Raw genomic sequence first — 22,153 nt, forward strand, 5'->3', positions numbered from 1 at the left:
TCTGCTCCCTGTGTGTTCCACCTGCTCTAAGATCAGGGGATGCTGAAAACAGGCTTTTTGTTTTACTTTTCTGATGTGCAAGCACAGCCAGTCTCAAAAGACTTTGAGAAAATGCCTGCTGTTTACTTTTTGAAGTTGTTGCTGTTTTGCTGTCCAGCTGATTGTCTCTTCCCTTCATTACTCCTCTCAGTTCAACTACAGCACCAACAAGCAATAATGTAGAGTTTGCTGTAATGGATGTCGTTTTTCTTGTTTCTTTCTTTTCTTTCTTTTTACTGATTAAAAGTTGTCTTGCTATCCATTTGTTCCTGATGAGTCATCAGTATTTCAATGAGGAGACAGTGTTAAAGTGCCTTACCTAAAGGTAGAAAGGTATGGAGGACCCAAAAAAAGGCACTACAGAAGTGAATGGCCTTTTACCATTGGCTGCAAAATGTATATACATTATTCACATGGTTGCCAAAATTTGTTGTAGACACTTGAACGGCAACGCTCGAAGCTTGTGGCAGCTTACTGTTGAATTTGACACTTCCACAATGTCTTCTTCCTCCTGCTTCATCACCTTTCTGTATCTTTCAACACCTTTCTCTACCACCCTTACTTTGTGAAATATATTCATTTCATTCATATTTTTAGAGGATGAGAGTGTTCAAGCTGAGAATCTTACTTACCCCCACCCCGCATCATGCTACAGTCAGGGTTGGGGAATCCAGAGGGTCCAGAGAGTAAAAACCCTGAAATTGTTTGCCTGTAGTTACAGGTGCGTCTACTCAACATGTGGAGACAAGCTCATTTACCTGTCAGTAGAACCACCTGTGGCTAAAACCAAATTATTTCATGATCGGGGATTACCTAAACCTGGCCACGATCCGAACACATTCAGGCCCCGTCCACACGAAAGCCAGTTTCAATGTATCCTGACAAGTTTCTTACCGTTCAGGCCATTCGTCCACATGACGGCGCGGTTTCGGAGCTTGAAACCGATCACTTTTGAAACCGGGCTCCAGAGTGAAAAGATTTCAGAACGCGCCCCGTACGCGTCCGTCTGGACACCATATGCAGGATACTCCTCCAGTGATGACGTAATGGTCGCAGCTCGATGACGACGCATTGTCACAGTTTGATGACGTATGCGCCAACTCACGTGGTCGCGCGCGAACCTTCAGTCTGTCAACAAGTTTTGAAGCAAAATATTTTTGCTTCTTTATTCCCACGTTCAACAAGTGGTGTTGCACTTGAATCACCCGTCATTTTCACTTTCCCTGTGTTTGTCTTTTTCATGTTGATACACGCAAAGCCATGTTTGTTCTGTAGATTGCAATAAAGTTAGAAAAACAAGTGTTCGTCTTCTTCGCTGATTCTTCGTCTACGCTTTCCGTTAACTCCCCGTGGCTGTGCTACACGCCAGACTTGGCATATACATTACAGCCAGTAAACGTCCTCAGCGTCTTCTTTTGGACACACGCAAGTCTTGAAATGCTTCCGTGTGTACGAGATTTGTTTGAGGAACGAAGCCGGCTTTGCTTCTGTCTAGACAGGACTACATTCATGAACAAATGAGAAACAAAGTGATCTGGAAAAGGCTTTTCCAAGACAAAAACACCACAGTCAGAGACAATGAAACTGGGAACTGAGGCAAACATTTTGTGTAGTGATTAGCCAATCAAAGTTACTCCAAGAGTGCAATGTCGACTCATCTAGGAGATCGCAAAAGAGAGCTCAAAAAGCCATCCAAAGAACTGCAGATCTAACTGGCCTCAGATCAAGTCAGTGCTCATAACTCAGTCATATACAGTATAATACCCGGTACACTTTTTTTTATGGCATCTTTAGGGGAGAGAGAGAGAGAGAAATAAAATTGTCTAGACACATCTTGATGATCCAGGTGACTTTTGGAGAAATATTCTGTAGACTTATGATGTCACGAGGCAAAGGTTTGACGTTTGCAGTTTCCGGCATCCAGCATAAAAAAAATAATGCAGCACACCATGCCAACAGTCAAAAATGGCAGCACCAAGGTTGGTAATTGAGGGCTGCTACTTTACGACCGAAAGGAAATGCTGTGCTTAATGGGACAAAAAATTCTGCTGTTGACCAGAAAATCCTGCAGACAAATGTCAGCTATCAGTTTGGGCCCTTATACTTGAGCATTCTTGCCAATAGGCTCCTGGGTTACGCAACAGGGCAATGACCTTGAAACATAATAGCAAGTCTACCTCCGAATGTCTAAAGAACAAAATGAAGGTTATGGAGTGGGCAAGTCCAGACTTAAATCCAATTGATATGCTGTAGTTCTTGCTAGAAAAGGCTCCAAATTTGACTGCAAAACAGTGAAGAAGAGTGGGCCAAAATTCCTCCACGGGAATACAAAAGGCTCATCACCACCATCACAAAAGCTCGATTTCAGTTATTGCTGAGTCCAGGGGGCTAAATATGGCAAAAAAAAAAATCAGGAAGTGGGCAAATACTTTTACACGGCACGATAGCTGAGGACACAGAACAGGTCAGGAGTGAGAGTGAGCGACCATCTGATGGCAACAGATGGAGGGAGGAGGGAGAAAAGGGCAGAGGAAGCTTGAAATCGGGACGACAAGACCAAATGCTTATGGGCTCCTCTTAAGACGCTAATTTCACTTTAGATCATGTCTGCGCCACTGCATTCCCCTCATGCTAAACTTGCAAATGGAAGTCCTTTCCATATGAGATCTATTGCCCTTAGCACCTGGATATGAGGAAAGGGAGGGAGAAGACATAACATTGATGTTTGTTGATTACACTGATTAGATGTTAAGCAATGGAATGGTACCTTTAAGAAAACAAGAACCAGTGTAGAATTTTTAAGTTATCTTGATTATTCACTTTTTTAAATATTTGAATTGGACATTAAAGGTTGTATGACTATATTCTGTACACAGTGTTTCCACACATTCTGATTGTAGAAGTCTGCTAGCCGGCTCTAAAAGTTTTATGATGAGTTGCGCGATGTGAAAGAAGACTGTGCTACGTAATGAGGCCATTACCAAGAGACACTCACACACAACAGAGTTTTCATTAACAAAACAGACAACTATAGCTATATCCTATTAGGCCAGGGGTGGGCAAATTTGGATCTGGGGGGCCGGAGTCCTGCAGGTTTTGGATGTTTCGATTCTCCAACACAGCTGATATATGATCAGCTCATCAGCAAGCTCTGCATAAGCCGATAATGTTGATTGGAATCAGCTACTTTGGAGCAGGGAAACATCCAAAACCTGCAGGACTCCGGCCCCTGAGGACCGAGTTTTCCCACTACTGCTCTATACAGTATGTGCTCTGAGAAAAAGTCAGCTAGGCTTGTCTCGCTCATACTACTTAGTCTTAGCCTTAGGCCAAAGGACCAACTGTCCTCAACTTCTCTTACCATCTCCTCTGTCACAAATTTGTTCATCATTTCGATGATGTTTTTTTGTATCTGCGGGCTAGTATAAAGTGCATATAGGGTATAGGATTGTTTTTGTAATCCTCGTCCGTTCTGGCGTCTTTGTGCATGGGAACCTCATCAATCAAACTAAATGTAACCATTGTTAATTAATTATTTTTTTTTAATGTCTCAATGATAAAAGAACCCAACATAAAAAATAGCTACTATCACAAAAATCAAATACAAATTAGGGCTGGGTGATATGACAAAAAAATAAAATCGAAATTTTTTTCAGTCATTCTGGATGATTAAATTTTTTAGCGATTTTAATCCAATAAAGCCAACAAACATTTATTTAAAGATTTTATTTATTCAAAAATAATTCCTTTGCAAAATGTCGAGACAACAGTAATGTTTTATTGTAAACTTAATATTCATAGTTTATGCTTAAATGCCCCAAATAAGTAGTTATAGCTACTGTAAACACATCTTGTAAATCACCCACCCAGCATTCTGCCACTTGTGCAAAATTACAACTTACAATAATATTTGGATGTAGCAGAACATAAGAACAACAGCTTTTAATAATCCAGGAGAAGACAAAAGTGTACCTCGATTTAATGATTTAGCAAATTTTCAACAATTCCATTTTTAAAATGACGATTAATTGAATTAATTTCAAATTATTTGTATTGCCCAGTCCTAATACCAACAACATTACAATTAAATGTATATCATTATATATATATATATATATATACAGTATATATATATATATATATATATATATATATATATAAAGCAATTCAGTCAATTATGGTGGGCCAGAAATATCTCCACAGAGATTTATTTACTTTAGGATTCATGATTCAATGAGTTGGTGACATCGTTTCATTGAAAAATAAAATGTAAATTCCTCTGTTTCGTTTGCTCGAAAATTGTAATGACCTGCTATATTTCATGGAAACCAAATGTTTATTTTTGTGTTTTTTATTTTTTGGGGGGTGGGGTAGGGGGGTGATCTTGCTAACAAAAACACAAACCAACCAAAAATGAGAATGTAACGTCTCAGACTGCCATGAAATGGGTGTGAAATCTCTGGTTGAATACAGTATATTCCTGTTGATCAGCATGATGCTCTCCTGGCACGTAAATTGATTTTGTTTTACATGCACAAAAAAAAAACTCTTTTGTACTTGCTGCAATGGCAACATGCGAAGCACATCGATCGGCTGCCAAATGAGATGACCTTGACTGTGTCTTTGTTGCAGAATGGAGCGGTTCCAGGTGAGCCGGTGAAGAAGGATGAAAACTCCCGGAGAGGGAACTGGGGGAACCAAATTGAGTTTGTCCTCACGAGTGTTGGTTATGCTGTGGGTCTGGGCAATGTTTGGAGGTTTCCCTACCTCTGCTACAGAAATGGAGGAGGTTCGTATTTCATCACAGAGAACCAACCATGCTGCATGCATTGCTGTATACTAAACATTTCTCTGAACACGTGGAATGATCAATTTGTAAAAAAAAAAAAAAAAAAGAAACGTAGGAAGAGTACGAACAAATACTTTTGTTTTACATTTTTGTTTTGTTTCTTTTGCTCAGTCACGCGTACTGTACACGTTTTTAGCTCAGTATAATTGGAGGAAATTGAATTAGGAACTCGTCATTTGGATGTAAATTATGCATTTACAGGTCCGCTTAGCAATATTTTTTGACATGGCGCCTGTATCAAATGTAATTTTTTAGTTCACTGGAGCATGAGTCGTGTTAGTTCCCACAAAACAAACAAGATTATGTGAAAAAATAGTTTTTTTTTGTTTTGTTTTTACCAGGGATTTGATGAAGAAAGCTAAGCACACATAGATTCAGATATTGATTGCCCACTGTGCGTTCACCTGGCTATTCGGCTTACCTCTCAGTTGTAATTAAGGTGGCGACAAAAGCCTTGTACCAGTATAAATTCAGCTCAAAGCTGTGTTTAGACATGCAGTCTTGTCTTTGTTAGGGCAGAGTACACACAGGTGATGCAACCTGTGTGTTGCTTACAACAGTGTTTGCCAGTTTTGTCAAGCCATCCGTTTTTTAACCCTCAATTCCACTGAAGTTGGGACATTGTGTAAAACATAAATAATAACGGAATACAATGATTTGTATATTCTCCTTTTCAGTCATTTGATGTGAGTGAATTTGCAACGACAATGGTTCCAACTTGAGTTGTCATCACAGGGGTGGGGCGAGTCTGACTGACAGCAACAATATATACTATAGAGCAGTGTTTCTCAACCTTTTTTAAGCCACGGCACACTTTTTTTATTGAAAAAATCTCAAGGCACACCAACCATAGAAAATGTTTAAAAAATATATATATATATATATCAATTTTTAACTCTTATATTATATCTATTGTATATCATTGAGCAATAAGTTCACATAGCTTGGAAAAGCGCAAATAATTCAAATAATTGCAAATAATGCAAATATTCTTACAGGTGCATTATGCACATTATAATCAAACTATATGAAAAAAAATGCTAATGCTAAGAAATATGCAGTGCTTAATTCTATTATGACCAACATCATTGCTGTAACTGCTACTCCATTTTCTCCTTCAAAATCATCAGTTTCCACCTGATACCTCTGAAAAACATACTTTTTTACACTTTCAATTAAGAGAATATTGTAATATATCTTCATTTTATAATTCTACACATTTTTAGACATGGTTAATGATTGATTTACGTCAGAAAACTGTCCAACTCTAGCCTTGAAATGCATCACAATTTCAGATACAAATGATCTATCACTGATCGCTGTTTCTCACCTTAATTGGTTCGGTGCTCCCGACAGACCTCGACTCCATCGCCTCCTGTAAGTGTGATTTGCCGAGACTGCATATTTCTTTCAACACTTTGCATGTGTTTAGCACTCGTGAAACGTTTGTCGAAGGACGGCTTTATAGTTCACCACCGCTTTCGTGCAGAAGGTCCGAATATTGGTTTGCACGGTCATTTAATTTGCCGTGATTCCATCCAGCCATTTTCTAAACCTTTTATCCTCACGAGGGTCCGACCTTTTGGGTGGTAAACGCTTCGCATTTTCTCTGCTGTCAATGTTAACAAATCCACTAGCATAAATATCAATGTTTGCTAGCGTCTAAAACAGGATATGACGTGTAGCTTTCTTTTTCGTGAGTTCAGCTTTGACGTGAAGGCTTTCGTCTACCGCCGGCGGAGCCATTTTGGGCAAAATAACACAAAACTGTATGCGCATTTTAAAAATGTATTTGTATTTTGTTTGTATTTGTAAATTTCCCACGGCACACCAGACAGTATCTCACGCAACACTAGTGTGCCGCGGCACAGTGTTTGAGAATCACTGCTATAGAGCAGGGGTGTCCAACATATGGCCCGGCCCGCGGGCGGGATCAGGCCGTCAATGGGGTTGACTGTAATCCGGCCTGCGAGATGATTTTATAAAGAAAAAAAAAAAAGAAAAAAGCAATGTCAGATTGGTTAATCAGCCGGCCACAATCAAAACATTGGAGATAGCAACAATTCTACGTCTACCTTGATTAGTTGGAGTTTTCAGGAAAGGGTTTTAAAATTCTGAGCTAGTGTTACAAATTCCGACATATTCTGTGTACCTTAAACGCATCCGTAGTTGTAGCAGAAGCAGTACACCGGAAGAAATTTTCTTTTCTTTATTATACTTCAACATCATTCATTATCATTCCAGATAATCACAGCCTTTACACGTGATTTCCTCAGAAATTGCACATTGTCCAGTTACATTTTGTTTTTATTTTGTTATTATTAGTTATTCTTTAGTAGGCACGGACACACATTTACACAATATCATTTCATACTGATGTAGTGCCAAAACCCATCATTGTTAGATAAACTTATGTTGTTGTTACATTTTCATTTTATTAGTTTATTTAACAGGGACAGTGCAATCAGCATACATAAGATACTAAGCAAAGCTTGCAGCTGATGTCGAGCATAAAGAGTTTAGCAAATGCTAATTTACAACCAGCGTCCCTGGTTGAGCTTTTACACTTGATACACAGTGTAAAACATATAAAAACAAAGCCACCCCTTAAAAATAATAAAATCAATTGTAATAATTGAAAGCAATTACATATGCTGATCACTCAATCACCCCCAACCGTCACCCCACCCCCGTTCATTCGCTGAGTGTTGACAGCCAATACAGTAAAGTAAAGTTAGAGAATTTCATTCTATGCAGAGAATTGCGTTTCTGTAAATCAGAAAATCCAATCTATCAAATTGCTATGCGGATAATACTTCCATTTTTGAGCATGGATACCAGAAAAATCGGAGGGCACGCAGAAAACAGTATGAGGAAAAATCTGCATTTGTTGTAGGGCTTTTTTTTTTGGGGGGGGGGGGGGGGGCAATATCTGTGTGTGTGTTATTCTTGAGAAATGTTGGTAGTCTGTGTTTTTTATCAAAATTGTGTTAGTTTTGTATTTTTTAATCTTCTCTGTGCATTTGAAGTAATTCCTCCCCCTCCATTTCTTAATGTAAGTTTTGTTCTGTGTTGGCACAATATAACTCAAATTCTCTCGGGCACGCAATCTTCTTTCCTTTACAAGACTGTGTTGACTGAATCGTGACTGTCCTGTCTCCTCCTCCAGGTGCCTTCATGCTACCGTACTTTATCATGCTGGTGTTCTGTGGCATTCCACTCTTCTTCCTTGAGTTGTCCTTCGGGCAGTTTGCCAGCCAGGGCTGTCTGGGAGTCTGGAAAATTAGTCCAATGTTTAAAGGTTTGTGTGTTTAACACTCGTGTTGTACCTCTGGATCTGAGATGCACTCGGAGAGCTAACAATTAGGTTCCGGTCATAGCAAGTGTTGAATTGTACAAAGTGTTATTATTGCATTATTTTGTGTTTGAATCGAAATGATGAAGTGGACTCCTGCTATTCACAGTGTATGGGGACCGGGCTGGCCCGCAAATATTCGTAAATAATAATAAATAATAAATCCGTATATAATTGACACTCACATCTCATGACTGCTTACTTTGTAGATTTTCACTGAAGGCATCAAAACTATGTATGAACTGATGTGGATTTATGAACTTTAAAAAAAAAAGTGAAATAACTGAAAACATGTTTTATATTATAGATTCTTCAAAATAGCCATCCTTTGCTCTGTTTTTTTTTTGTATACTCTTGTCATACTTACCTCTGGGAACTCCTTAAAGACTGTTGAAAAACCCTTTCAGGGGACTACCTTTTGAAGCTCATCGAGAGAATGCCGAGAATGTGCAAAAAAGTCATCAGAAAAAAGGGTGGCTATTTATTTATGTATTCTTTTATTATTTTCACCTTTTTTTGTTAAGTACATAACTCCTGTTGTCATAGCTTTTATACCTTCAGTGAGAATCTACAATGTACGTAGTCATGAAAATAAAGCAGATGTATTGGATGAGAAGGTGTGTCCAAACGTTTGGCGTGTATATTGAATATATTTTTATATATTTTTTGAAATATTGACAAAAAATGTGCAAAAAATCTGCAAATATGAAAATCTGCGTGGGGGTCCACTGAATACTCCACTAACTTCAGCACGTTTTAATTTGAAGGTCAGAGGTAAGGCTATGGATATGTTATTTGCCTAATATTCGTAAAAAAAAAAAAGAAGAAAAGGATCAAATTAGAGCTCGAACCCCTACCTCTTTCCAAATGTATTAGAAAATTAGTTCTCTTCTTTTTTCTTTTTTTTTCTCGCCAGAAAAAAATAATAAATAAATAAAATTTGTTTTCTAATGCACGGCATTGCTTTTAAGTTGAAATCTGGATTCATCTTTTGAACAACCATTGGGTGAAGGTGAATGAAACAAACTCCTGGAAAAGTAAAATATGTGTTTTCAAACCGTAAAAACAACCTCCCACTGTTTGTCAAAGTATGTCAAAAATGCGATTCGTGGAAGGAAAACTCGATGGCTCAACTGCATGATGTGGCAAAGTCCAAAGTTATGTTGACCCAACTGTCCACAGCTGCACGTGAAAAACACAAATGTAATTTAAACTGCACTTTTCTTCAACAGGAAACTAGTTTTAAAGAATAATTATTAATCCAATACATACAGTTGGAGGCACAAAACTGATGGATCCATTCTGAGTGATGATTTTTAGCATCATAATCATGTCCCATATATTATACGCCTTTAATGCTGTTATTCTAACCATATTTGGCACCAACTTATCCTCTCTTCTTCCCTGCAGGTGTGGGCTATGGCATGATGGTGGTGTCCACCTATATTGGGATCTATTACAATGTGGTTATTTGCATTGCCTTCTACTACTTTTTCACATCCATGACAAACTTATTGCCATGGACGTACTGCAACAACCCTTGGAATACGCCGGACTGCAGCGGCGTGGTGCCCCAAAGCAACGGCAGCATCGCTAACGTCACGCGCAGTGTGGTGGAAGGGGTCAGTGAGATCGTCAACCGCACCAAGAGAACCAGCCCCAGCGAGGAATACTGGAAGTAAGTCTCAGGAGAACATTGTGAACATCTGGAATCATGGTGGGGAGCGGTTAACACATCTGCAGCACACTAAAGAGTTCTGGGTTTGAATCACGGTTCGAATGTTGTGCATGCATGTGTATACATAGAGTTTGTGGAAAAGGATGCAATTGGAATTGAGTTGTGCAATTCCCTTATTTGAACTCGGGTTCGTTGCGCTCAAGGTCCAACATGCACCTGTTAGATAAAGTCGGCTCACACGTGCTTCACTTCAGCGGACTCGTTTCCAATAATTGGACTAGAATCCTGGAAATGAAACGGCTTTTCCACTATTTCGAACAGCCTGATGAGAGACGTGCAGGACTTTCCCCATTTATCTGATGAAAGGTGCTACTTATTTGAGACAGTTTTTGAATAAAAATGGACTTCTCAGCAATGTTGTTTGCTTGCTATGGTGAAAATAACCGACATGATACACATTGACTGCAAGAATCAAACATTCTATTCTAAAGACTGATTCTGATAAAAATTTGGATTCAGACCCCGGACTACCACGTAGCACTACCGCTGATGTTGACTGATTCAGTTTGCTGTCTATATGGTAAAGTGATGAATAGACTGCTCCTTCTAAATTGTGTGCTGGTGTCTTGGGTTAAAATGGAGGAAAAATAATTAAAAATAACACCGCATCGTCGGAAAATGCCGGCCCATTCAGCATCTTCCCAGCAAGTCAGATGGCCAGTCCAGCCCTGGTGGGCAGTACCAGAAAGCGCTTATGTGAAAGACAGCTGTACATGAAACGGGATTCTTTTAAATGTTTTCTTTCATTGGGATCATTCCATCAGTGTGCTACTCACTCACACACAGTGCATTCATTTGTCACAATGAATTAATGTAATGTGACGTTAATTAATTGCTCCAACCTTAATTGATTCCCTTCTGTCAAGTGTAACTAATGGCATTTTAATTATCCATTCATTAATTATTCATAAATATTTAGATTACGTTATTTACATTGTGGTTTTCTTGGCACAGGCCGCAAAATCAATTCCACCAGAATTCAGTATTTTCTAATCTAGCAGTTACTTAGTTAAACTAGTAATGGAAGTAGTACCTAGTTTGGAAATGAGACCAAATTCAACCAATGATTTCCAATCCTAAACACAAATTAAGTTTGTTGTGAATATGGAAACATTTGTGTCTGTTCCAAAATTGGCCCTTTGGGTGAGAGTAAATAATATATAATGAGTATTTAATGAATGACTCGATTTAATATATGTCTGGTGGGCTCTCTGTGTGGAATATTTTCTGACAACACGTGTGGGTGGGTTTACCACATTCCAAAAACAAGACTGTTGGGCTTATTGAAGACTCTAACCAGGGGTCAACCATCTTTTCAAAGTGAGAGCTACTTCTTGGATACTGATTAATGTGAAGGGCTAGTGGGCTACTAATTTGATACACACTTATGAAATTACAGATTTGCTCAAATTACTCTTTAATATGTTTATATATTATTAGTATGATATAATAGTAGTATATATAATATTAGTATGCTTTATTGTTAAAAATTAATGATATTCATTTTTGTGAAGGCACCGATCAAGTTAACTATTTCTTGCAATAATTATGCAAGGCTATTTACAGTTCACATTTTTTTAATTCTTCTACAGCGTTCCTAGAAATTCATAATGTCCTATCACTGATGAGCTATTTTTAGAACAGCCCCGGGTTGGTGACCATAGCATGAATGTGAGCGTTATGTGCCCTGCGATTGACTTGTCCAGGGTCTACACAGCCTCTCGCCTAAAATCAGCTGTGATAGGCTACAGCCCACCTGCAACCATGAACATGATAAGGACTCAAAACGAATGAATGCATAGCAGGTTCCGAGAAAGACAGAGAAAAAAACTTTTGTGTTCTTGTTCATTCTTGTATCGAGATTTTGATGTTCATTTATTGAAATAGCAACTTTGTTCCCTAACAAGCTATTCTTGTACCGTTACATGTTTTAAGTATTACCTTTGGTCTTATGCGTCTCTGGTATGTCTCTACTGACAGTGCTATTTTAAACACAGAATACTAATATGAACCAAATGGGAAAATGACCTTTGTTTAGCCCACAAAAAAATAAAAATCTAGACAAAACAAACAACTGTAAATCAAATGTATTCCATTGTTATGCAAATGTTTGCTGCTGCTGCTGCTGCTTTTAAAAAAAGTAGATACAAAAATCAATCAAGCTCACACAGCAGTTTAGAAGACAGAAACCCAGTCAGTAAAAAGAAAAACATAGATGTCTTTACTTTTATGTAAAGAAAAAAAGAAAAGAAAAAAAAAAGTGAATGTGTTTATTTCAGACACTATGTGTTGGACATCTCTGATGACATTGGGAACGTTGGAGAAGTTCGCCTTCCCATCCTGGGCTGCCTGGCTGTGTCCTGGGTAGTCGTCTTCCTCTGCCTCATCAGGGGTGTCAAATCCTCTGGAAAGGTCAGTCAAACTTTTGCGGATACGGACAACTTGCAGAGAGGTCCAAGTTGGACCAAACAAGCGACAGTACATTTCCTCTATGCTGCTTTATTGAAGTCATGAAGTGGTTGTGTACATGTGTTCATTTGCAGGTGGTGTACTTTACAGCCACATTCCCGTATGTTGTTTTGACCATCCTGTTCATTCGTGGGATTACCCTGGATGGAGCCATCAATGGCATCATGTATTACTTGACTCCTCAGTGGCAGAAAGTCCTCGATGCAAAGGTATTTTCTTCAAATATACATTCAATTTGTCTATATTCACCTATTGTGTTAATACACCATTAGTTTGATGACACAGGTTTGAGGTTTCGTTATAGGTTTTGATGTTGCTGCTAAAGAAGGAATCATGTCAGTTTTGTGTTTCTATTATGGCTGATACACTGTGTTTGAGAATGTCTTCAAGTTAAATGTGATTTTTAATACTGGAAATGATTCATTGTTATCAAAACATCTATTGTTGAATACAGCTTAATTGTTTTATTATGTATGCATACAATTCACTTCTTTGGACCAGCTGACATATTTTGGAAGTGATTTTGGAAACATGCCATCTTCAGTGAAAAACTGTTTGGGCTCAGAAATTAATAAAAACTAGTAATGATTAGTACTTCAACAAAATTAAAGGAAGCATGCATTGTTCTTATCAAACCAGATCGCTACATTTGTATGCTTGTCTATCAACAGACATGAATTATACAACTTCTGCCTGAAAGAAAAATACATCCATACATTCATAAATACATAAAGATGTCTTTATCCACAAACTTTCATTTATTGTCATCAATTTGTTGTTGCTTTTCTAGGTGTGGGGAGATGCTGCATCGCAGATTTTCTACTCCCTCGGATGTGCTTGGGGTGGCCTTATTACCATGGCTTCTTACAACAAGTTCCACAACAATTGTTTCAGGTGATTTGAATATTACTAGTGGTAATAATAAAAATAATAAAAAAATATTCATGTACACTCCATAAGGTCCACTTGCACTAATACTCAATGATACTTAATAATAATAATAATAATAATGATATATAGATATAGATATATTATTGATATTTTTTTTATATATTTTTAATTTTTTTTGAAGCTACTTAAAATAAACTTAAAACAAAAATAACTTAACTACTTAAAATAGTTTCTTTAACAAAAATGTTAATGCTGCATTCTGGTTAAAACAGAAATGTTGTATTATTGTCATTCTAGTTTACAATGAATTTGAAGTACAACATAATAGAGGTGTTTATAATTCTGTATTGGACTTGGGTCAACTTATTTGGCCACATTTGAAGATGGAAATATACCGTAAACTACAACAATAAAAATAAGCTCATTGTTAAATCTGTATCAAACAGTGTCATTCAAACTGAAGCATTATTATTTCCAATGACTACACTATAGAATGCGTGCAGTATGTGATAAACGAATAAGAGAGTGAAAAAGCTATTTGCGTTACATGTCATGTCTCATGTTGTGCAATTAATTCAGTCTTGATGTGTTGGAGTAGTAAAAAGTGTTTCTGCCTTGTGAGTGTGAATCTACTCTTCCAAGTTATGATTGTACTGAGCTCCACAGAGCAGGATCTTATTTTTTGCAATAGTCTGTGAAGCTAGATAGGCACAAAATGATGAGGAGGCAAAAAGAAAAGACAAATTGAGGGAGGGAAAGTAAAGCTACTCGAGTCAACTGGCGAGAGGGACAGAAATATGTGGCATTCCCTTAACGAAGGCCATACAGCCAGGAGGAAACTTGAAGGTGATTTGTGTTTTAGGTGGTGGGAGGAGAAGTTCTGATGAGGTAAAACAGGAGGAGCATGACAGATTCTTGGGTTATCGCTACTTGTGTCAAGTAACAGCACTGGACACCAAGGGAGTGGAAATTGAATGAAAAGAGAGGCAATAAGGAAACAAAAGGACATAATTTACTCTCCTGAGCTCGTCCCTGAGCTTGCTGGCGGAGCGAGGGCACCAGGGAGAGAGAAGGCGTGAACTGACTTGTAGCAATCTGTGCACAAAGCTGCACTTTAGGCTAATCTACTTCTGAGGCACCATCCCAGTGGATTTAGTCTTCCCACTGCTGCAACCTCACAAATTGGCACATATCAATTGGAACAGGTGTAAAGTAGGACAAAATTCTTGCATAATATTAATTGCTTACAAACAAGAAATTTGTCTCGCAGCAGACCTGAACCCTAAGTACTAGTGTTACTTACAGTGAAAATAAAACGTCTGCACACTGTTCAAATATCACATTTTTGTGATATCAGATAATGAGACCAGGATAAGGCAAGGCAAGTTTATTTGTAGAGCACAATTTGTACACAAGACTATTCAAAGTGGTTTAAGGCTAATTAATAAAAAAAAATCATTCCATAACACATAATGAGAATCATTAATTTAATAGAAAGAGGAGGACAAATGAAATTTGTTTGCGAGTTGAGGCCTGTTCTAATGGAAGGCTGTTTCAGATTTTAGCAGCATAAAACTGAAATGCAGCCTTGCCGTTTTTACTCCTGACTTTCGGCTAGAGGCTGACAAAGAAGTTGATTTTGTCTCTCACTCTCTCGCTCTTACTCCCTGAGAAATAATCCCCCCGTTCTAATCCCGAAACCAAATTTTGCAGAATCGCTCTCCAATCCATCTTCCCACTTTTTATTTTATTTTTTTTTGTCTTAGTCAGTCCCACTCCATTGTTTTTCCTCAGTATAAATTCCGTGTATAATGCATAGGATTGTTTGAATGTTTTTTTGAAATGCCCCGCCCCAACTATGATGTCATGTCAACTGTGTAATATGCAGTTTAACTCGATGCACAGGGTAAATCTTCTATCAATTTGTGTGAGTTAAAATGTAATACAATGTACTGTCCGGTTCAGATGAAGATGTAACATTGTGTAAAATGTAAATAACAGAATGCAATTATTTACAATTTTTTTTACACCCATATTCAATTGGATACACTACTAAGACAAGACATATAATGCTCAGACTGATAAACTTGATTGTTTTTGTGCAAATATTCATTCATTTTCAATTTCACATTCCAAAAAAAGGTGGGACTGGGCCATGTTTACACTGTGTTGCATCATATTTCTTTTTAACACTAACACTAAAACATAAGCCTTTGGAAACTGAGGACAGTAATCGTTAAAAGCTTTGTAGGTGGAATTTTTCCCATTCTTGCTTTATGTTCTCTTCAGTTGCCAGACAGTCCACGGTCTCCATTATTGCATTTTGCGCAACATAATGCACTCATTTTGATTAGGACACAGGTCTGGACTGCTGGCAGGTTAGTCTAGTACGTTGCTGTAAGACATGTAGAATGTGGCTTGGCCTTGTCTTAATGAAATAAGGAGGGACGTCCCTGTAAATGACATTGCTTGGATGGCAGCACATGTTGCTCCAACACCTGCATGTACAGATGTGCAAGTTACCCACACCAAAGGCACTACCTCCTCCCATACCATCACAGATGCTGGCTTTTGAACTTTGAGCTGATAACAACCCAGTCCTTTTTCTCCTTCACCCAGAGGACGTGACGTCCAAGATTTCTAATAACAAATGTCAAGTCAAATCAAGTCATCTTGAACTTGTCAGACCACAGCACACGTTTCCACTGCATATATTCATTTCAGATAAACTCAGGGCCAAAGAAGCCGGTGACGTTTTCAGTCTTGCTGCTTACATGCAAAGATGTCTGCAGATTGTCTCAATCTTTGGATGATAATATGGTCCGTCATGATGAGATCCAACTTTCTTGCGATTGAACATTGAGAAACATTCTTTAACTGCTGATCTATTTGCTCATGCAGTTGTTCACAACATTTTGAATCTCGCCCCATCCTTGTTTTTGAATAACTGAGCTTTTCACAGCTACTCCTTTTATAGCCAATCATGATATGCAACTCTTTTCAGTTAACCTCTTCACCTTTGGAATATTCCCACCAAATTACGTGATCGTTCAACTGACTACTATTCCCACCATAAAGACATGAAATTGCTAAATCGGTTGCTGTTTTTGAAATTGGTAACTCTGCGACCAAATGGCTATGACCTGTGGGATTCCTCAAGGCTCAATCCTGATACCCCTATTGTTCAATATGTACATGTTTCAAGTAGGCTGGATAATATGCAGCTATTGCGTAAAGTAAAGATTATCCTTATAAGTGTCTCTGGTGGGAGGTGAACGTGAGGACTGGAGAGCCACTCTGTCACTCCATCGAACAGATCTGTGAAATATTTTTTTTATGTCACAAAAAAATGGCATTTGAACAGGGGTGTGTAGTGTAAACTTTTTACACCTACATTTTGGGAAAGGTAATTTTCTGTACCAGCATGTCTGTACCCCAGCATTTAAACATGGACTTAAAGGTATGGTTATTTTATATGCAATAACTTGCGCTTTAGCAGCTGTTTAATTTCCATCCAACCTGTGTTTCTATGTACAGAGACAGCATCATCATCAGCATAACCAACTGTGCAACTAGCGTCTATGCTGGCTTTGTCATTTTCTCCATCCTGGGCTTCATGGCACACCACCTTAACGTTCCCGTGTCAGACGTAGCTGACCATGGCCCAGGGCTGGCCTTTGTAGCTTACCCAGAAGCCCTCACTTTGCTGCCCATTTCTCCACTGTGGTCGCTTCTCTTCTTCTTCATGTTAATCCTTCTTGGACTGGGAACTCAGGTAAGGTTTGAAAGCAAGTCTTTAACCATTGTCATTTTTTGTATACACCACATAATGCGTCAGTTAAATGTATCATGTGTGCCAATGTCAATGTCATGTAGACTGAGGTAGTTTTTCTGTAAGAGATTAAAAATATATATTGTGTATAGTGAAGTGTGTATAGGGGTTGAGCACTGCTGAAAATATTGCATATCTGTGAATAATTCACACCGCTCAAAAAGGCTTTTAATTACCTGTATACCACAAGACCACAGGCTCAGCAGTTACACCAGGTCTTTTGTATTATGCTATTCAATCAAGAATAAACCTCATTTAATGCTAGCTGAAGTCACTTTTCAGCAATAAGAAGAAGAAAAAACGCACATCAAACAAAAAAGCTCCGTCACGTAGCAGAAAGTCGTTCAGCTTTCCAAAATAAAACACTACTCTCCATCTACCTTAACCTGACTTAAAAATCAACCGCCTTGGTCACACAATACTGTATAGTATGAGAGATTGTGTGTGTGTATACGCAGGGGCTCTATAAGAGGGAGAACAGTAATGACAATTTTAAGGGACTTTGACAGACAAGAGTCTACAAAATTCTATTTTCAATTTGCAACATTGAAGTGGTGAAAACCAAAGTGATTTTTGTGGGGTCACAAATCCCTAAAAGTGTCCTTCACTGGGAGTTCAAAAATGCAAGTAATTGACCACTCCTAAAATTATTTTTTTTTTTTCTTTTAAGTTTATGATTGCCTGCAGATGCCTCTAGATTACTGCTGCTCGAATAAGTGTTGGAGAGTTGGGGGGAATTGCGAAATATTTTCTTCTTCCTGAGGGTGGCGTAACAAAAATAATAATAATTGAGAAGCACTGCACTAGATAATGATAAAAGTAACACTACTTTTCTATTAGACAGGGTGATGGACTGTCTAAATTAAGCCCCTCCCCTCATTTGAACGTGGTTGCTTGGCACCAAGAGGCCACAAGATGGTGCCAAAGCTTTACACTTGTCATGCCCTGTGCTTTGGTTTGGTTTATTGGTCATTTTTTCCTAGCGTGTCTCTCTTTGTCAATGTCTCGTCAAGTTTTATCATGTCCTCCTGTGTATTGTTATCCCGCTCCCGGGTGTTACCCAATCAGCTCTCTCCAAGCCACATACGTCTTGTCAGGCGTCTCTCGTTGTCTCGTTACTGTGTGTATTTAGTTCCCTGCTTTCTTTCAGTCCTTGTCGAGTCATTGTCTTTGTCAAACCCGGTTTCCTGCTCCTGTGTGTCCTACCTGTTTTATTTTGATACTAGTGAGTTTATTCCCAGTTTTCGGTTTGTACTTTGTATCTTGTTTTGTATGTTGTTTGCTTTTTGTTTTTCTTTAAATCAAATTACATTAAAGAGGACGCTTGCCTCACCTCACTCTGCCTTCCTGCATTTGGGTCCACTATCACACGCACACCACAACAACACTTACTTACTTGCTTATGTACTTTTACACTTTATTAGACAGCGCTTTGTAATGACACAAAAACAGACAACAGGTGAATTTTTCAGTGAATAGCAAAAGATATATTTAAGTTGCCGTTTTTGTCATGCATCTGGTCTGGAATTGGATGGTACTAGAACTGAAAATTGTGGCCCACTCCATCGAGGAAGTTGCCCAGCCCTGATGTAGAAAATACAATAGCTATGCCTTCATTAAACTAATCTTGTTTGTAGGTGGAAGGACAAAATGTGTGTTCTAATTCTCCGTGTGGTGTGCAACAAAACTATAAAGTACGGTGTATTAAAATTTCCGTAGATGGATCATAATCAGTATAACAAGTGAATACACATTATAAAATAGATTGCTCACTCCTTCTTTTTCAACTCATTTTTTTCTTTAGTTCTGTTTGTTGGAGACGCTGGTGACGGCCGTTGTTGATGAGATCGGCACCGACTGGATCATCAGGAACAAGACTGTGGTTACATTGTCCGTGGCTGTTGTTGGATTCCTCCTGGGAGTCCCACTAACAACTCAGGTAAGACCAAAACACACTATGCCTGATTTTCCCTACTGTGGGAACCCATATACATTTGATTTAAGAGTCATATTTCACCCAAATCGAAAACTAATTATGTTTTTATTTGAATTATGTTCAGTTTTTTATTTATTTATTTTTTTTTTAGGTAATACGAATCAAGATTTCGTCATAGGTCAAAAATTGTACCCGCTTCTTGAGTGTCATGTTCGGACAGTCTAATGACATTGTTGAGTCAGATTTGTATTTACTCCTTTTGACCTTATCGTTGGAAAATGATTGTTTTGTTGACTGTCATTCATGAAACATGTATTATGTCATAAACAACTGTATGTCCAGCGATACACTGTGATTATCCACAGACATTTATTTCTTGTATTTTTTCTTCTTTTTTACCTTTCTTTTTTTAATGTATGCAGGCAGGAATATACTGGTTGTTACTGATGGACAACTATGCTGCTAGTTTCTCTCTGGTCATCATCTCCTGCATCATGTGTGTCTGCGTTATGTATGTTTATGGTAAGAAGCGGTATTCATTGGAAGTGTTCCAAAACTCTTCATTGTTCATGTGGGATGAGGGATGAAGCTGTTTTTAAACAATGGCTTTTGAGTTAGGATTAATTTTGAGTCGGTGACCTAATTTTATCATCTTTGTCAATATTTGGCCAGCTATTACGGAAATAAGTCATTTCCGTGATCTGAACATCAAGGTTTCTTGATTTTCTGGTTACATAAAAAAATTATAATGTGGGGCTAAAAGTATAAATTGTAGGATTGCTCATTTGACTTCTGTTTTTCCCCTCAAACTTCCTGTTACAGATTTTTCTTACTACTTACAATTTATGTCTTAAAATGTACAGTGAATGTATTTTTTGTTGTCCTAGACTCCAAAAAAATGTTGTTGTTTTTTAATACTTAATGTATTTGTTTTCTACACCTTATCCAAGGTAACAAGTCACAAATTGTGGTAATCATGGATTTGCTAAAAAGTCATTTTGAACTTAATTTTGTTTTTTGATTATATGGAATTTTCTTAAATCACATCTTCACTTTTTTTCTTTATTTTTTAATTTTTTTATTCAGGCCACCAGAACTACTTTAAAGATGTTGAAATGATGTTGGGTTTCCCTCCACCGCTCTTCTTCAAAGTCTGCTGGAGGTTCGTCTCCCCTGTCATTATCTCTGTAAGTTTACCCTCACAACAAACCGAGGTTTGCATACCACTAGCGCTTTTTAGGAATATGACCTACATTTTAAGCTAATCTGTTGGTCTTAGGGTTTCAACCTCGGAATGCAAATCTTTCTGACTATGAAATGGGTGTGTGCAGCTGCTATCAGTAGAATTTCCCAAACACACATACAGAATTTGGCCACTAAGCTTCTGGGCCAACCAATAAATTCATTGTTGTGGATTACTGGTCAGATTCTAGGCATTTTTCCAAGGCCTGCACTGCAGCCGACTAGTTATGCTCATGACTTCGATCCGCTCTGTTTTTCTGCTTTTTCAATTTCAACTATTAGTGAACTTACCATTGCATTTTAAGGGAAATGAAACACATGGCTTAGCTTTAGAATGTTTCAGGCGGAGAGTGTGGGCACTTTTCTACACATTTCTTTTTCTAATAATATGACAAAAACATATTGTACATACTTAGATAAAACCCGCCTCCTGCCTGTATGCTAGCTGTAGTACTCTGGAAGTGCCGAATCAGTCCTTTTCTGGGTTGAAACGAGTCAGCCAGCATCGGTGCCAACATATCCTCTCAATGTCCACTTTATATTGAATGTTATGAGCCTACGAGTCTGAAGGCCCTGGGCAAATTATATTGACATGTCAACACACAGATGCTGAGATCTGATTGGACAAAAAGACAATCTTACATAAAATACACAATATTGGATACTAAGCAACCAAGACATGTCATTTCATTTCAATTGTAACTGTACGTCAGTGCTTCTGATGTAATGTAGACCAGCAGAAGACCTTGCAGGCCCTTACTGGCCACAACCGACTATTAGATGTGGCCAGTGATTGTATGTTTGTTCAATTTTCTGCATCAGTCACTTATTGATGTGATTCTGTTTTGTCCTCACAGTTCATCCTGATCTTCACAGTGATACAGTACAAGCCTATCACCTATAATGACTACGTGTATCCCGGTTGGTCTCTGGCCATTGGCTTCTTAATGGCGCTGTCCTCAGTCATCTGCATACCTATCTATGCCCTCTACAAGATCTCCAGGTCCCCAGGAGCCACCTTCAGAGAGGTAAGACACGTTCTATTGTCCAGGTCTAATGAAGACCTCTACTTTGTTACACTATTGTTACACTATTGCAATCTTGATAGTATCAATTATAGATGAAAGAAAACGGTTGGATTTTGTGGGTGAACTTTTTCGGCTTTGATATTTACTTATTGATCCAAACACGCTGTACTTTTTTCCCCTTAAGTTTGCAAGTTATACTAAGGTGCAACTTGTAAAATTAGAGCTCAGACTGGCACCCAAAATCCCCGTTTCCTAATGATGTTGACTTTCTTTTAGTGGTTGGCAAATACTTTTGGTGCATTCTCGCCAGGTGTAAGAAGAAGAAGTAGTAATAGTCATGGCAACACAGTGTGATTTATCACTAGTTTAGCATGTTTAGCTCTTCCTTTCGCCACAACAAGGATTTACAGCACCAAAAAGGTGCAATAATCGCCCAGGATTCTACCTTTGGTCACAATCTAATGCAAGATTCTAGTGAAGGTAAGGTTTTTAAGCTAAGAATAAAAACATTTCCATAGTACTTAGTGGAAGTTTCTAATCCAAACGGTTCCACACATTCATTAAGTAATACTGCGGTAATTGTGATGGCAAATGCAATAATAATCGTACAACAGTGGAGTACAATTGTACATAATGGCATAGTTTTAGAGCGATCATTCTACTCAATAATTAAAAAAATAACAAAGAAGTTGTTGGAATATCTGGGACGATTTGTGTGCATTGTTCACAAATGACGAAAGTTAAAATCTGTGGGTAATTGACACCCTTCCATTG

The 22,153-nt window shown here is 38.2% G+C and overlaps 1 protein-coding gene across 4 annotated transcripts in view; it reads left to right on the forward strand.

Moving 5' to 3' along the window:
* slc6a9 (solute carrier family 6 member 9) overlaps positions 1-22,153 on the forward strand; it is a 73,203-nt gene that overhangs the window by 47,048 nt on the left and 4,002 nt on the right. For all 4 annotated transcript variants that reach the window (XM_077556978.1, XM_077556977.1, XM_077556976.1 and 1 more), the window contains 11 exons: positions 4,672-4,828; positions 8,058-8,189; positions 9,654-9,921; positions 12,261-12,393; positions 12,525-12,659; positions 13,241-13,344; positions 16,879-17,116; positions 18,978-19,112; positions 19,532-19,631; positions 20,196-20,296; positions 21,209-21,379. In XM_077556978.1, the coding sequence (XP_077413104.1) occupies positions 4,672-4,828; positions 8,058-8,189; positions 9,654-9,921; positions 12,261-12,393; positions 12,525-12,659; positions 13,241-13,344; positions 16,879-17,116; positions 18,978-19,112; positions 19,532-19,631; positions 20,196-20,296; positions 21,209-21,379 (1,674 nt within the window). The remainder of the gene's footprint in view (positions 1-4,671; positions 4,829-8,057; positions 8,190-9,653; positions 9,922-12,260; positions 12,394-12,524; positions 12,660-13,240; positions 13,345-16,878; positions 17,117-18,977; positions 19,113-19,531; positions 19,632-20,195; positions 20,297-21,208; positions 21,380-22,153) is intronic.

This window comes from Vanacampus margaritifer, chromosome 2, assembly GCF_051991255.1.
Source record: "Vanacampus margaritifer isolate UIUO_Vmar chromosome 2, RoL_Vmar_1.0, whole genome shotgun sequence".
Lineage (NCBI taxonomy): Eukaryota > Metazoa > Chordata > Actinopteri > Syngnathiformes > Syngnathidae > Vanacampus > Vanacampus margaritifer.